General features: G+C 35.6%; 2 protein-coding genes across 2 annotated transcripts; one reads left to right on the forward strand and one right to left on the reverse strand.

Annotated features, from left to right (window-relative positions):
• On the forward strand, positions 1 to 9,353 carry LOC108204757 (eukaryotic translation initiation factor 2 subunit beta). The gene is made up of 10 exons (XM_017374356.2): positions 1 to 110; positions 231 to 296; positions 402 to 504; positions 590 to 645; positions 724 to 778; positions 918 to 1,009; positions 1,689 to 1,834; positions 2,583 to 2,725; positions 3,070 to 3,155; positions 9,084 to 9,353. Exons 2-10 carry the CDS (start codon positions 246 to 248, stop codon positions 9,159 to 9,161), a joined length of 810 nt encoding a protein of 269 aa, XP_017229845.1. The 5' UTR covers positions 1 to 110; positions 231 to 245; the 3' UTR covers positions 9,162 to 9,353.
• A 3,676-nt stretch (positions 9,354 to 13,029) lies between these two features.
• Positions 13,030 to 14,168, reverse strand: LOC135147815 (uncharacterized). The gene is made up of 2 exons (XM_064081443.1): positions 13,929 to 14,168; positions 13,030 to 13,266 (listed from the first exon to the last, which is right to left on the reverse strand). The coding sequence occupies exons 1-2, from the start codon at positions 14,166 to 14,168 to the stop codon at positions 13,030 to 13,032; spliced, it is 477 nt and encodes a 158-aa protein (XP_063937513.1).
• Positions 14,169 to 14,412: the final 244 nt, after the last annotated feature.

The raw sequence follows: 14,412 nt of genomic DNA on the forward strand, positions 1-14,412 counted from the left end.
TTGTAAACCGGATGAGACAGGCCCAGCCCATGGGTTGGGGGTGGGTATATCTAGGTTATTAAGTTTCAACGACTGCAGTCGCACGCAGACAGAGCAAACTCGTGTTTGAGGTAAACAAGCAAACTTTGTTTATTCGATCATTGATTTGTTATTTGCTGTAGATTTTTAATAGCTTTCGAGTCTTTAAATTAGTACATGTAATATGTATGTATTCTTGCATCTGCTTACAGATTACTTCAGTAATCATGGCTGATGAGGAAAATGTTAACGCTATCAAGGAAGAGGCTGCTGCGGATGTAACTCGCTCTCTATCTTCATTTTCGATGCTATATAAATTTACATACTATCGATTTAAATTAAAAGTGGGCTTGTTATCCACTGATTTTTTCACTTGATTTTAGATTGCCCCATTCGATCCTTCAAAAAAGAAGAAAAAGAAGAAAGTTGTGATTCAAGATCCTGCCGATGAGCCTGTGGACAAGCTAGTTGAAACTACAGAATCTGGTATATTAATTCAACCGTGACCCCAATTTTAACATGCTCTAAAGTTGTTTCGGATGATGATTTTCTCTGTATTTTCACCTTGCAGTCACTGAAGGACTTGACACTGCTTTTGCTGGTTTGAAGAAGAAGAAGAAGAAACAGGTGTGCCGTGGCATCTCTTGTCGGAATTTTAGTGAATGTATCTTGTGACACATGTTCACCTGGCCCCTTTAATTGCAGGTTCAGACTGATCTGTTGGATGATGAGAAAGAAAACGAGGCAGATGATTTGGCTGGTAAGTTATCTTTAATTTTTTTAACTAGTTAATTTTTCAATATAATTTGTTGTGTAGGAATCAATAATTGATTAATTTCTCCGTTATGGTTGTTATCTTGTGACATCCCTTGCTATCCTATTCTCACTCTCGTCTTCAGATGACATTGGAGAAGATGAAGAAGGAGAAGGCATTATATTGCAACAGCAGTTACCATGGGAAGGAACTGAGCGAGATTATGAATATGAAGAGGTCAGTCTGAATGTTGCTATGAACTTGGTGACTGCATTGTTTGTAGCTTTTGTTTTTGTTGGAGTGTGCTTTGTTCACTCTCTTTTAATGTAAGTTTCTAAGTCTGACGTGCAACTTATATTTCCTAATGTCCTTTGCTGTCAAGGAGAGTACAAAATAGTATTATATTCTTGCACACTAATGTTCTGAATCACTTCATTGGGTTAGCACATTGCTGAAAGATAAAGCTGTGCAATAGAAGTTTCTATAACATTTCAAAGCTTGATGATTTAGTTAGCATAACCATGTCATTTATATGTTCCTAAGCCAATTAAGATTGGCTGATATTTTTTTATTAAACATATTGTTGGCATAAGAATGGATTTATTTGTTAAATAGTGAGTTCAATAAGTTTGCACGAGAAAGAAGCTCAGTAGGTTGAAACTTGAAATACATCTAGCAGAAATTTATTACATTTTGTTTAAATGTCAAAGTTCGTATATATGGCAGATGTGGAAGATTACGTCTTCCTTTTCATCTTATTGTTTCTCCTTATCAATAATTTTTTAAGATCCCCTTTTGCTAATTAGTGTATATATATAGAGGATCTTGCCCTGACTAAGAGAATAAGAGTGTCTATTGTTCAACTTATCCTGTTATTTAGCGGGTGTGGGTAACACTTTTCTCTTGATATTTGCAGCTCTTGGGCCGAGTGTTTAATATTCTTCGTGAGCATAATCCTGAACTTGCTGGAGATAGAAGGAGAACGGTGATGAGGCCTCCACAAGTTCTTCGTGAAGGGACTAAGAAAACTGTTTTTGTGAACTTCATGGATCTCTGCAGAACGTATTGTCAGATACTTTAGCTCTATAGCATATAATAGTTTTTCCTGACATGCTATCCTGCATTTTTCTTTATGGATCACTCAACTATACCGTAGTAATGATAAGTGAGTCCATATGCCAAATCTAGCTACATGTTGTTGGTCATATACCTTTGTTTGCTCATATACTTTCTTGCTATATCTGGATTCTTAATGTGCGTCTCCCCAGGCAAGTTAGCGTGATTTGCGTCTGTTCTGTCCTTATGCAACCATAGACAACTTGTACGAAGCAAACTGTTATGTAAACTTCATGAATCTCTGCAGAACTTATTGTCAGATACTTTAGCATTCTAGTATATAATAGTTTTTTCTTACATTATATCCTGCATTTTACTTTTGCATGGATCACTTAGATATAATGTACTAATGATAAGTGAGACAATATGTCAAATTTAGCTACATGTTGGTCATTTACCTTTGTTTGCTCATGCTTTCTTGCTATATCTGGCTTCTAATGTGCGTTGTGCATGTGCGTCTCACCAGGCAAGATAGGGTGATTTGTGTTTGTTCTGTCCTCTCAATGCAACCATAGACAACTCGTAAAATCTTTATCTGTGTAATTTTGTTGTACAAGTTTTGGGCCCCAAGTCGCAGTTTTCTCTAAATTGTCATGTGTCGATGTCTTTGTGCGAGAATCATACGTATGATTGTTTTTTCGAACTTATTGATTAATGTATAGTTTACTGTTAATCTGTATTGTTTCTTTTTCAGGATGCATAGGCAACCGGAGCATGTAATGACATTCTTGCTGGCTGAATTGGGTACAAGTGGGTCACTTGACGGACAACAAAGATTGGTAGTTAAAGGAAGATTTGCCCCAAAAAATTTTGAAGGGATTCTGCGACGATATATTAGTAAGTTTCTTGCAGTTTTTTTTTTCATAATCACATGTCCCGTCAGGATGCTGTCTCTAATTTGTGCCCTGGAACTTTAAGTTGTCCCCCGTTTGCTTTTCGGTTTGCTTTTATGAGCTACATGAGTTGACCACTTTAAGTACCGGAAGTTGAAAAAGACTCATCTTGGAGATATAATCTGATTCCAAGAAGCATATCGAATAAGAAATTCATAAAATACCTATAAATTGTTAGGACTTCATTAATCAACACTCAAGCATTGTGTCAAGTGCAGCCAGCCTTTGAAGGCGTTTTTTTGTGTCTTTACTGTCTTTCAATTGTTTAATGTTGTCTTGCAATTTCAGATGAATATGTCATTTGCAATGGCTGCAAAAGTCCAGATACAATTCTTTCAAAGGAGAATCGTCTTTTCTTTCTTCGTTGTGAAAAGGTGCACATTCTCCCAACTATGCACTTTCTCGTGTTAGATATTTATATGCAGGAGATTTGGCTAGTAGTTTGTGATATTTTTTTTTTTATCTCCAATCAAAATTCCTTCGTGGTTTTTTTTGACCTTGGAATAATAATAGTTCAGTAATGCTTTCTTGGACACTTCAATGCTTCCCATGGCCAATTGATTATATTTTACGTGGTTTTGAAGTTTTGATGGGTGACATTGCCGTCTTAATCAACATTTATCAAACTTTTAAAATAGATGATATTGGACCGTCTTCCTCTCGATTTAAATCTTGAGAATACATTTCAGTTTGGACCGATTTAAAGTACTTCAACTATATCGGTTGTTGTAATCAGAGAAAATAAGTTCTGCAGCATAAAATTTGAATGATTTGGGAAGACAGAATAGCTGTGAAGCAGGGATACGGCAAACTACTGAAGAATCGCAGGGGGGTGGGCGCACCGTGCGGGGGGTGCGCAGCGGTGCGGCGCGGTGCAGCAGGGGGTGCGCCAGGTGGCGTGGCGACGAATATCCTTGACCGATACGCGGCGGTGCGGGAAATGCGGTGCGGGAGGGGCAACATCGGTAATTTCACAGCATATTAAACAGCCGTAATTGAAGCCCCCGATCTAGTCTCCTTCTTTCCGGCGAGCGGCGGATGTTTCTTCTTCGCATAAGGCTCGATCTGCTCCGACTGCTATGCATGTATATATCTGTGTGTATTGTATATCTCTGTTGGTGCAGTGGTTGGTTGTTGTATTGGGCTTGGGCCTGGCTATATACGTGGATTATGAACAAATAACTGCTAATCTGGTTGTTGTCTCCTTTTAATTTCTTTATTTTGTATTTGCTGACTTTTTTATAATTTTGTTAATTTTGTTTTACTAATTATTTTATATATAAATTATATTTTTTTAATATTATATATATAAAAAATATATTTTTAATATTTTATTTTTGTCGTATCCCGCCGCACCCGTATCCTCATTTTTTGAAATTTGCCAAATTCGCGCATCCCCGCACCCGCACCCGCACCCATGCTTCCCAGCAGAATAGTAATATTAATATGGGAGCGTCACTCTATGGTGGTGCCAGCGACGGCGAGCTCGGCTGTCTCTAGCGATGCCTTCGGCCTTTTTCTCCCATAAATACACGGGATCATGAACATCTCATCTTTTCTAATCTTTCCGTAACAGACATCTGAATGAAATTTGCAGTCTCCATAATTTTTATTGGGATTCTTTTTAAGCCATTGAATCCATTTCCTTTCATACTATTTATTTATGTTTTTTTCTAAAATTGGGTTTCAATTGTCCGTCATGTTTAAGTTCTCAGTTCTCACTAATCAATTTCTTTAAGATCTTCCTTTTTCAAACGAGTTTAGGGTAAATCTTTCTCTTGTAAGTATTAGAGTTATATATATTTTTAAAACTGTAATGGGGCCGTTTGGCTAAGCAGAAGCCACTTTTTATTAAATAGAAGCCCTGCTTCTGCCCCGAACATGCACAATATACATGATTTGGAGTGCTTAGTCATTGGGTTGACTCAGCAGGCCCTGTTCAGCTCATCTTGGGTATGATATTCTTTACCATTTAATTGAAGATGGGTTTAGAAAAGCCTCCATTATAATGGGGAGTATAAAAAACTGAATAACTACTTTGTTGCCTCATAATCACAAACTATTAGTCTAAAGGTTTAGTCTTGAAAAATCTTTGAGTTCAAATTCAGGATCTTTACTTTATTTCATGAACTCTGTAATCATGAAATCCATTTGTTGTCAGCTCTGGACTCTTTAAATATATTAGTGATAATTGTATCTTTTGGATGTTAAGATGAAGAAATATAGTGGTGGAACAGTAATGAGATGTAGAATAGAAGATTGGGTTTAGGAGAATTGGGGTTTGAGAGGTCATGGTGACTTGAAAACAGAAGAATTAGGATCAGGAAGGTTTTTGTTTCGGCGTTGCTTTGTTTATAATGAGTTTGCGTTTGCAACAGATTGGCATGATTTCTCTATTAAAAGCCAGATACTTGTAACGGTTGTGCAAGTTTTTCATGTTAAAATGCCTCTATGCCTGTTATTTTTGGTTTACTTACTCGAATGCAATCTATTCCAGTCTGATGACAAGTTGCAATTTAGACTTTAATGGAATGATCTTATAGTCATTTAACCCTTATTTTTTGTAATTAGTTGCATATATTGTTACTTGAATATGATGTTATTTTTTTAGTTTAGTTGCTCAAATGCAAGCTCTTACAGTTTGATGACTAAATTGGAAGTTGGACTCCAATTGAATGATGTTCTAGCTATTTAACTCTAATGGTACTTAATTAGCTGTGTCAATTATTACCGCCTAATTCTATTCTTTTATTTTCCCTGTAATTTTTTTTTTGGCTGAGTTTACCTTGCCAAAAAGATGGCTGACTTTGTTTTTACATACAATAATTTCCACCAGTACCCTTGTTCAAGTAAAACACTAATAGTCTAAATCCGTGAGAACTGATTAATCATTTATGGCCTGTTTGGGAACTTGAATTTCATTTGAGATTCTGGATTTGAACAAATGATATGTTTGGATATACAAAGAAAGTTGGATTTGGATTTCATTTGAAATTCAAGACATTTAAATACCACTATGAAGTTGAGAATTTGAAATGACTCTCTCATGTTATTTGAAATCCAAAATTTGAAATGAAATACATGTTCCCAAATGCAATCTTAAGTTAATTTGTATGTACACCAAGTCACCAACCAAATATTAATTATTAATTATGTTGTATATTCCAAGCAAGAGTTTATTATCTTCCACCTCTATTATTATATTTATGTACTACTGATTAAACGAGATTGATCGCCCCTTTGGTAGTTTCTACTGCCTCTACTCACACATTACAAGAGGTGCCTAACCTGCAGAATAGCTTTTAGGCCTTCCTTTGTTGATTGACAATGACAAACGCTTGCAAAACTAAGTAGGGCTTTTAAATTGAATCTTAAGTAGTTCATCAATTGTGCAAGGCCTACCATAGGGGGTTGGTTAGTTGATGTCGAAAGATCTCGCATTAGTTCCGAGCTCCCTTCGTCCAAAGAGGTTGTCTGATTGATCGGCTTTCGAGTAAGCGGTTTTGTTCTTCGCCTCATCATCTATTGTAGATTAGTAGTGCGTCTGGCCCACTCTACTATAATTGTGAAAAGGTTGGAACACTTGGCCAAAGAAGGGTCCCGGTGGTTTAAAAGATCTCGCAGGTACCCCAAGTTGGCTACGTTATGTTTGTGCTTCCGTTTTTAAGTTCTTGAACTCTGAAAGGAATGCTATGTAATAGTAGGAACTGCAAAACGAAGTATCTCAACCGAATCAATAGAAAAACAAATCATTTCTTAAACTACTATTATCTTCTTTTAATATGTATAAATGAAAAAAAAGACCATTAACCTGATTTAGCTAATATAAATACGTGCAAAAAAAAATATGAGAAGTTACATAACTATCTTGTATTTATCATGCAAAATCATAATTAATTATGTGTGTACATATTTAAAGAAGGAAACTTATAATATTAATTGATATGTATGTGTGTGTGTGTGTGTGTGTTTAGGGTCCTACTCTACTACAAACCAGTGATCAGAACAATTAGCCTTCAATTAAATAAATACATATATACACATTACCTTCTAATCATCACCATGATCATTGATTCCAGCCACCACCATTGATTCTTGCCACCACCAAACTTGTTGATTTACTACAAATAGCCAATAGGGGGCAATAATATGTTTATTTAAAAACACAACAAAAAGAGCATAGATTTGTTTAAAAGATTGTATAGATCTAAAGGTGGGGAAAAGAGTTGAAGGTCAGAAGAGAGGCTGCTGGAGAAGATGAACGGAAATGAAGAGAGAAAAAAGAATCCATGAGCAAATGGGTGAAATGGGCAGCAATATGTTTGAAGAGGTGGGACAACAATGGTGGAGATGGCGGTTGGCGTACAGCCGGGGTCGGGTGAGAGTGGCTGAGGTAAAGATGGTGGGTGGCTGGGTAGGAGTGAGTTTGTTTTATTTAGTGATTAATCGAAGTAATTTAGTGATTATTGGAACTCGTCTTGTTTTATTTAGTGATTAATTGAAGCAATTTAGTGATTGCGTTTACTGATTGGGGCTTATTTGTAGGTTTGTAGTTTAAGATGTTTTGTATTGGAGCAAATGCCTATATATGGGTCCCACTTCACTAGAAACCTCCTTGATATAAAAATTAGAAACTAAAATTTAAAAAAAAAAATCATATCGAAAGCACATGTGGTATGCCAATTGATCGTTGGGAGATGAAAAAAGAGGGAAATCAGATTTCAAAAAACCCTCACCGATTACGGGAAAAATCAAGATTAGGAGCCCGTTTGGCTGAGCTTATGGCTTATGACTTAACGTGACTTATCTGATAAGCTGACAGCTTAAAATGTCTGTTTGGGTAATATTGACTTATGAGTTATTAAAAATATAATAATAAAAATAAAAGTGATTTATGAGTAACTTATGACTTATGGGTAAATCTTATCAAAGAAAAACTTTTTAAAAATTAAGTCACTGAAAAAAGTACCTCAAACTAACTTCTGGCTTTAAGTCAGCATCTGGCATATTTCTGACTTTAAGCCAGCTTCTGACTTGTTACACAAACAGACATTTTTCAGCTTAAATCTGGAAACAATTTTAAGTCCCAGCTTAAAGCTTGGACAAACACGCTCTGGATTTATCTAAGGGCTTAGATTAGTTTTGAGTTTTCGTTTTAATTTTTGGTTATTTGATCATTTGTACACACACATGTATTTACCATGGTTATCACGAAGACGAGGCGTCGAGTGTTGGGGTGTTCCAATACAATTTGGGTTGCCTAGACATATATGGGTAATAATTGTATGTATAGATAATTATTATAGAAGGTATGAATTAGCCATAAAGTTAGATGAATAGGTAAGACGTGTATAACAAGTATGGTAAATCTTTGTGGCTGAGTTTATGGTGCTATATCTATAGTTATATTGTGTCGCTTGGAGTCGCTCCAAGTGGCTGCTTGATTATTATGAGGCTTTAGTATGTTAGTTGGATTGTATTATGAATAGTAGTTTTGATTAATACTTCAAGTTGGGACGTTGATTTCAGCGTTATGCTTTTGTTTTATATTTTTGTGCGCAAGCTATTCATTAGAAGGTAATCTCATATTATACTCATAACACTGAGTTCCTTGAAGCTCAACTTGGTGCAACTATGCACCAGGATAATCATGATCATGATAACCTATCCAATCAATGATAGAATGATAGTATGGTGACAAAACATATAACTTGTACAAATCTTCCCATTTGAACTTATTAATCTATCACGTTTGATTAAAATTATAAAATTGACGTGTTAAGTTATATTTATATTAATTCTAGTAATTATATGTATAAAAGACTTGTTGACTATTTGTGACTAGTCAGACGATTTATGGATTAGTCTTCTTGAAGGTACTCGGGTGTCGAGACTCGATTGGCTCCGTAATAACCACGGTTCTACCTATAATTTGTAGATGAAAATTTTCTTATAAACACCATATGGACCCACAACTAGAACCATACAAATATATTAGAGTGGAGATCCGCTGGGGCCTCCCTCACCACTATTTGGATATTAGATCTGGGGGACTGTGTTGATGGAAGAACCATTCTTTTATAAAGCTAGGGTCCATGTTTTTTTCCTTTTCCCCTCATACTATTTGTATGTTTAGGCACCATCACAGTGAGTGTAGTTATAAACTGTAGTGAGCATGATAGTGCATCTATTGGTTATGTTTCCTGCCAGGTTCATAGTGCCATTTTAGTGCAGTTGTTTTCGACCAGTATAAATTATTTTCCACCCTTGTAAAATAGTTGATGTTTGTGCTTTTCTTGCAGTGTGGTTCTGGTAGGTCTGTTGCTCCAATCAAGGCTGGTTTTCAGGCTCGTGTTGGTCGTCGAAAGGCTGGAACCTAGGTCGTGCTTGTCACATCTATGCCCAATTTGTGTGTTCACTGAGTTGTGCTTGTCACATCTATGCCCTCTATGTATTAGTATGTTCCATCAAATTTTATTGACTACCTGTTCATAATGTTTGATGACATTACAGAAGTCTTGTGTATTTTGAGATATTTGAGTACTGAACTCTGTGATTAAGCAGTGTGATCATCTTCGAATCTCGTTTATTCAGTTTTACATGGGTTCACATAAATGCGCTTATTTACAAGAGGCTGACTTGTTTTTGATAAGAGAATTTTTGGGTGGGTATCCCCTAACAATCTAACATGTATGTTGTAATAGAAAATCCAATTTTGTTGGGAAAAAATATCATAAATCTTTTGGTGTATGTACGTGTACTAGTTTATAATCAGTGTTTCATAATATAGTGTTTTATATGAAAAATGTTAGGTATGTCAAAAAATATCTTCTTGATTATTCTCATACTTATAATAAAATTTTGGGATATGTAACATTATTCGTTATTACATGTGTGATTGTATTCTAGAAAGAAGACATATAGTCTTAATACTTCAATTTTCTTAGAAAATGATCTTTTAATACTTAAAGAATGATTCGCTAGATTGTAATTATATAATGAAATATTAACTGAATTTAATATATGAAATATATATATATGCCAATATTCTTAGTACACCGTTGTAATTCATCAAATTTATTATAAATTCTATTATTGAATACATATAAATATATTTTTGAAACCGATTCTACAAGAATGATTTTGAATGATTATTATTTTGTTATACAATCATGTTGAGATATTGCATAATTTTAGATGATATTTAGAAAAAAAAATTGTATAACTTTGTTTTCGGTTTAATAATCAAAATTTATAACTACACTAGAAATTGCTGAATCAACTGCTCCTATTCCATAAAAAAATATTATATATATATAGGCAAGTCCTCAAATACAAACTCCTTACAGTACAAATATACAAACAATCACTAAATGTGTTGAACATAAGCACTAAATGTTTGAATAGAATCACTAAATCTACCAGGCGGGTCTGATGGAGAGATAAGGGAAGGGAAGCCCTTATGGGGCGGCGTAGCCGCGTGGTGATGCAGCGCGGCCGGCAGCAGCCCCGACGCCAACACGGCTGCAGTGCCAGAAACACGATTGAGGGAGAGAGACACGATTGAGGGTGAGCAGAAAAGCAGTGGTGATATCGTGTGCGTGTATAGCACTGCTCAGTGAAGACAAACAACCAGAGAGAGAGCTGCTGGCATTGGTGGTGGTGGTGGGTGGTTGAGAGAGAGAGAGAGTGTGTGTGGCGTTGGTGTGTGGCGCTAGTGGGCGGTGGTGTTGGTGATTCGAGGTGATTATGGTGGTGATGGTGATGGATATATGTATGTATTTGTTAAATTAAAAACTGTTAATCACTAAATATTATTGTCATAATCACTGGTTTGTACGTTTGTACAGTAAGGAGTTTGTACTGGAGTAGGACCCTATATATATATACATTATGTATATATTTATAACAATTTGCTACGGGACTGCATATAAAAGGATATGCTATTATATATAAGATTCTATTCCAACATTATTAAATTGAAATAATACATATGATATGCAAATTACCAGATATGCAAATTAAAAGTTGTAAGATGAATAAAAATACGGTGAAAATAGATTTCGAAAAAGTTACTGAATATTTTCTAAAAACACATATAAAATTGTTTTGTAAGAACACTCATATAAAATGAGTAATTTGAATACATATAAAAGAATTAGGTATATAGGTGAGTAGATAAAAATGAAAATAAAATACCCTAGAAATTATTTGATATAGCATGTGACCGATAAATAAAAGGGCTTAACTCATAAATACCCAAGTTTAAATCATTTTTTGCAAAATTACTTTCATTTTTTAAAACAAATTGCAAAAATACTATACTTCAAAACATATTTGCAAAAACACGGTGGTTGCATATGCAACCATATCTGCAACTCTAGCAACCATATATGCAACCACAAATGCAACTTTGAATTTTTTTTAAAAAAAAATTACGTCAAGTTGAATTATAAGTTGCAATTGGCTGCAAGTAAAAAAAATGAATGCCCCTGCAGGGCTGATAACAATAACACAAAAACAACCACAAAAGCAAAATCAACAAGTATTGCAACCAAAAAATCAACAAAAAGAGACGAATTTGATGGGGGATGTGGGAGGGGAAGGAGAAAAAGGGGTTAGGGTCAGGGATTGAGTGGATATGGAGACTCGGTCAATTGAGTATATCACAACTCTCGTACATCTTCAGTCCTCTCTAACATTCGCTTCACCTCCAAGATCTCACAGGCCGAGATGGAGGTGGGCGATGTGATGACGAGAGATAAGGTAAGTGATCGTGGTGGAAACGGCCGCCCGACGGTGAATTTTTTGAATGAGAAAGACGAAAAGAGAGTTGGTTAACTGGGATGGGGAGGAGAGATGAAACACGTAAGGTTACAATTGTTTTTTGAAAAGCACGTAAATATGAAAAGATTCTGTAAGTACCGTATAATTGCAATTAACTATATGAAATGTGGTATATTGGTAAATACCCTAAATAAAACAATTATATTACTTTTTGCATTTTAACTAAGAAAGTGTTCATGTATTATACCATAAAATTAAGAAAATTGTATTAGCGATGGTAATGTTAATTGAAGATACGGTATAACCTCATTTACAACCTCGTTTGTAACATTAATAATCCAAAAATCAACCAAATTAGTTGAGTTTTTTGATCGTAATTTAAAAAGTAAATTTAAAAACTTACATTTTTTCAAATTTATCTATATGTAATTTGAAATCGAGAATACGATATTTATGGAGAATATATTCGACTTGTGTTTTAATAAATTTTCCATAATTAGAATTTTTAGAGTTTAAGCATAATGATTCAAAATCTAATGAATGTTGGTGAGATTTCAACTTCTTGAAATACACTGAACGAACCATAAATTATCATCAGATTTTAATAGATTTAAATAATCTTAATTGAATATTGTCAGATTTTTATGCACAATTTAAAATCTTGATGAAATATTACAGATGTATATGATAATTTAAAATTTAAATTAAATATTCCAATATTCTAATATAGTTTTACAAATCAGTGAATACATTCAAATTTCATAAATAAATAAATATCTTTTAAAATTTTAATTAAATGCAACTCTGTGTATATAAATGCTGACTTGGTTCAAGTAGGCCTGTCAATGGATCGGGTTCGGATCGGATCAGCGTAAATCCATATTCATATCCATTTATTTTATCGGATTCAGATTCGGATTGGATCATGGCCGGATATTTTATAGGCCGATCCATATCCGGATCCATCAGGATCACGGATCACGGATCGGATATCCGGATTCCAGATCCATTTAATTTTTTCTGATTTTTTATTCAGATTTAAAAGTATTTTTAAAAAAATTATATCGGTGATTCTTCAAGGAAGGGCAAGATGAAATGAGACACCATGATACATCATACAAGTAACTTGTTACATTTTTATTCAATAAAAACAATCACAAATTAAGAGGAAAATACATAAAATGGTAGAATTTTCGAGATACCAATACTAGTTGCTATAACTCTATAGCTCATTCATACGAGTTAATTAAATGATTAATGAAACATAGTCACAATCCACGACTCACATAAATAGTATTCTGGGACTATTGTAACTAAAAATAACTACTACAATTAAATATATATATATATATATATATATATATATATAGGGTCCTATTCCAGTACAAACTCCTTATGCTACAAACGTACAAACTGGTGATTATGACAATAATATTTAGTGATCAGCCATTTTTAGTGTTACTAAACTCTAACAACCCCATCTCCACCTCCATCTTCACCAACTCCACCTCCACCTCCTTCAGCTCCGCTTCCGCTGTCACCTCCACCATAACCACCTCCACCTCCATGATGCCCGCCCCCTCCATAACCACCACCTCCATGTCCACCTCCATTATTTTCTATCACCACCAAATCCACTCTCACCTCCACCGTGCCCTCCCGCCTCACCTCCGTCACCTCCAGCCTCACCTCTGTCGTCTGAAAACACAGCCACATCCTGGTGTCACTGTCACTAGCTTCTGTGCTGTACCCGTTGTTTTACCAATTTCTAAAGTGATAATCACTAATTTATAAAGCACAAATCACTAATTTGCAAAGCGAAAATCACAAAAGTATATAGCAGGAGGCGTAAACAGCGGACTTGTGGAGACGTGATGGTGGGTGAATTCGCCTCTGCCTCTGCCACTACCATTGCACTACCACCGTTGACACCCCATCACCAACATCACCACTGCCAAAACGTAGTATCATCAAACACCAAAATCACCGCAACTTCAGCACTAAATTATATCTATATGTTTGTATCTATCTCAATGGGAACAAAATTCAGTTGTAGCAAACTATATTGATTTACATCGGGGCAGGTTGAGAGAAAGACGGAGGTAAGAGAAACGAGGAGAGAGAGAAAGTAGATCTGAGTAAAGAAAGAAAAATGGATTACTGTGTATGAGTTTTGTTATTTTTATATATGGTTTGTAGTTTGTATTTTAAGATTGGTTTGTATTTGAGCACTCCCCTATATATATATATATATGGTTCTATTCCAGTACAAACTCCTTATGCTACAAACGTACAAACTGGTGATTATGACAATAATATTTAGTGATCAGCCGTTTTTAGTGTTACTAAACTCTAACAACCCCATCTCCACCTCCATCTTCACCAACTCCACCTCCACCTCCTTCAGCTCCGCTTCCGCTGTCACCTCCATCATAACCACCTCCACCTCCATGCTGCCCGCCCCCTCCATAACCACCACCTCCATGTCCACCTCCATTATTTTCTATCACCACCAAATCCACTCTCACCTCCACCGTGCCCTCCCGCCTCACCTCCGTCACCTCCAGCCTCACCTCTGTCGTCTGAAAACACAGCCACATCCTGGTGTCACTGTCACTAGCTTCTGTGCTGTACCCGTTGTTTTACCAATTTCTAAAGTGATAATCACTAATTTATATAGCACAAATCACTAATTTGCAAAGCGAAAATCACAAAAGTATATAGCAGGAGGCGTAAATAGCGGACTTGTGGAGACGTGATGGTGGGTGAATTCGCCTCTGCCTCTGCCTCTGCCACTACCATTGCACTACCACCGTTGACACCCCAACATCACCACTACCAAAA

Source organism: Daucus carota, chromosome 1 (assembly GCF_001625215.2).
Source record: "Daucus carota subsp. sativus chromosome 1, DH1 v3.0, whole genome shotgun sequence".
Classification (NCBI taxonomy): Eukaryota; Viridiplantae; Streptophyta; class Magnoliopsida; order Apiales; family Apiaceae; genus Daucus; species Daucus carota.

What these genes read in the sequence shown, in the direction of transcription:
- LOC108204757 (XM_017374356.2), top strand. Translation starts at nt 246, where the DNA reads ATGGCTGATGAGGAAAATGTTAACGCTATCAAGGAAGAGGCTGCTGCG. An exon ending in TTCATGGATCTCTGCAGAAC is followed by an intron (nt 1,835 to 2,582) that starts GTATTGTCAGAT and finishes TTTCTTTTTCAG; the next exon opens with GATGCATAGGCAACCGGAGC. An exon ending in GATTCTGCGACGATATATTA is followed by an intron (nt 2,726 to 3,069) that starts GTAAGTTTCTTG and finishes TTGCAATTTCAG; the next exon opens with ATGAATATGTCATTTGCAAT.
- LOC135147815 (XM_064081443.1), bottom strand. Translation starts at nt 14,168, where the DNA reads ATGTGGCTGTGTTTTCAGACGACAGAGGTGAGGCTGGAGGTGACGGAG. An exon ending in AAGATGGAGGTGGAGATGGG is followed by an intron (nt 13,267 to 13,928) that starts GTTGTTAGAGTT and finishes CTGTGTTTTCAG; the next exon opens with ACGACAGAGGTGAGGCTGGA.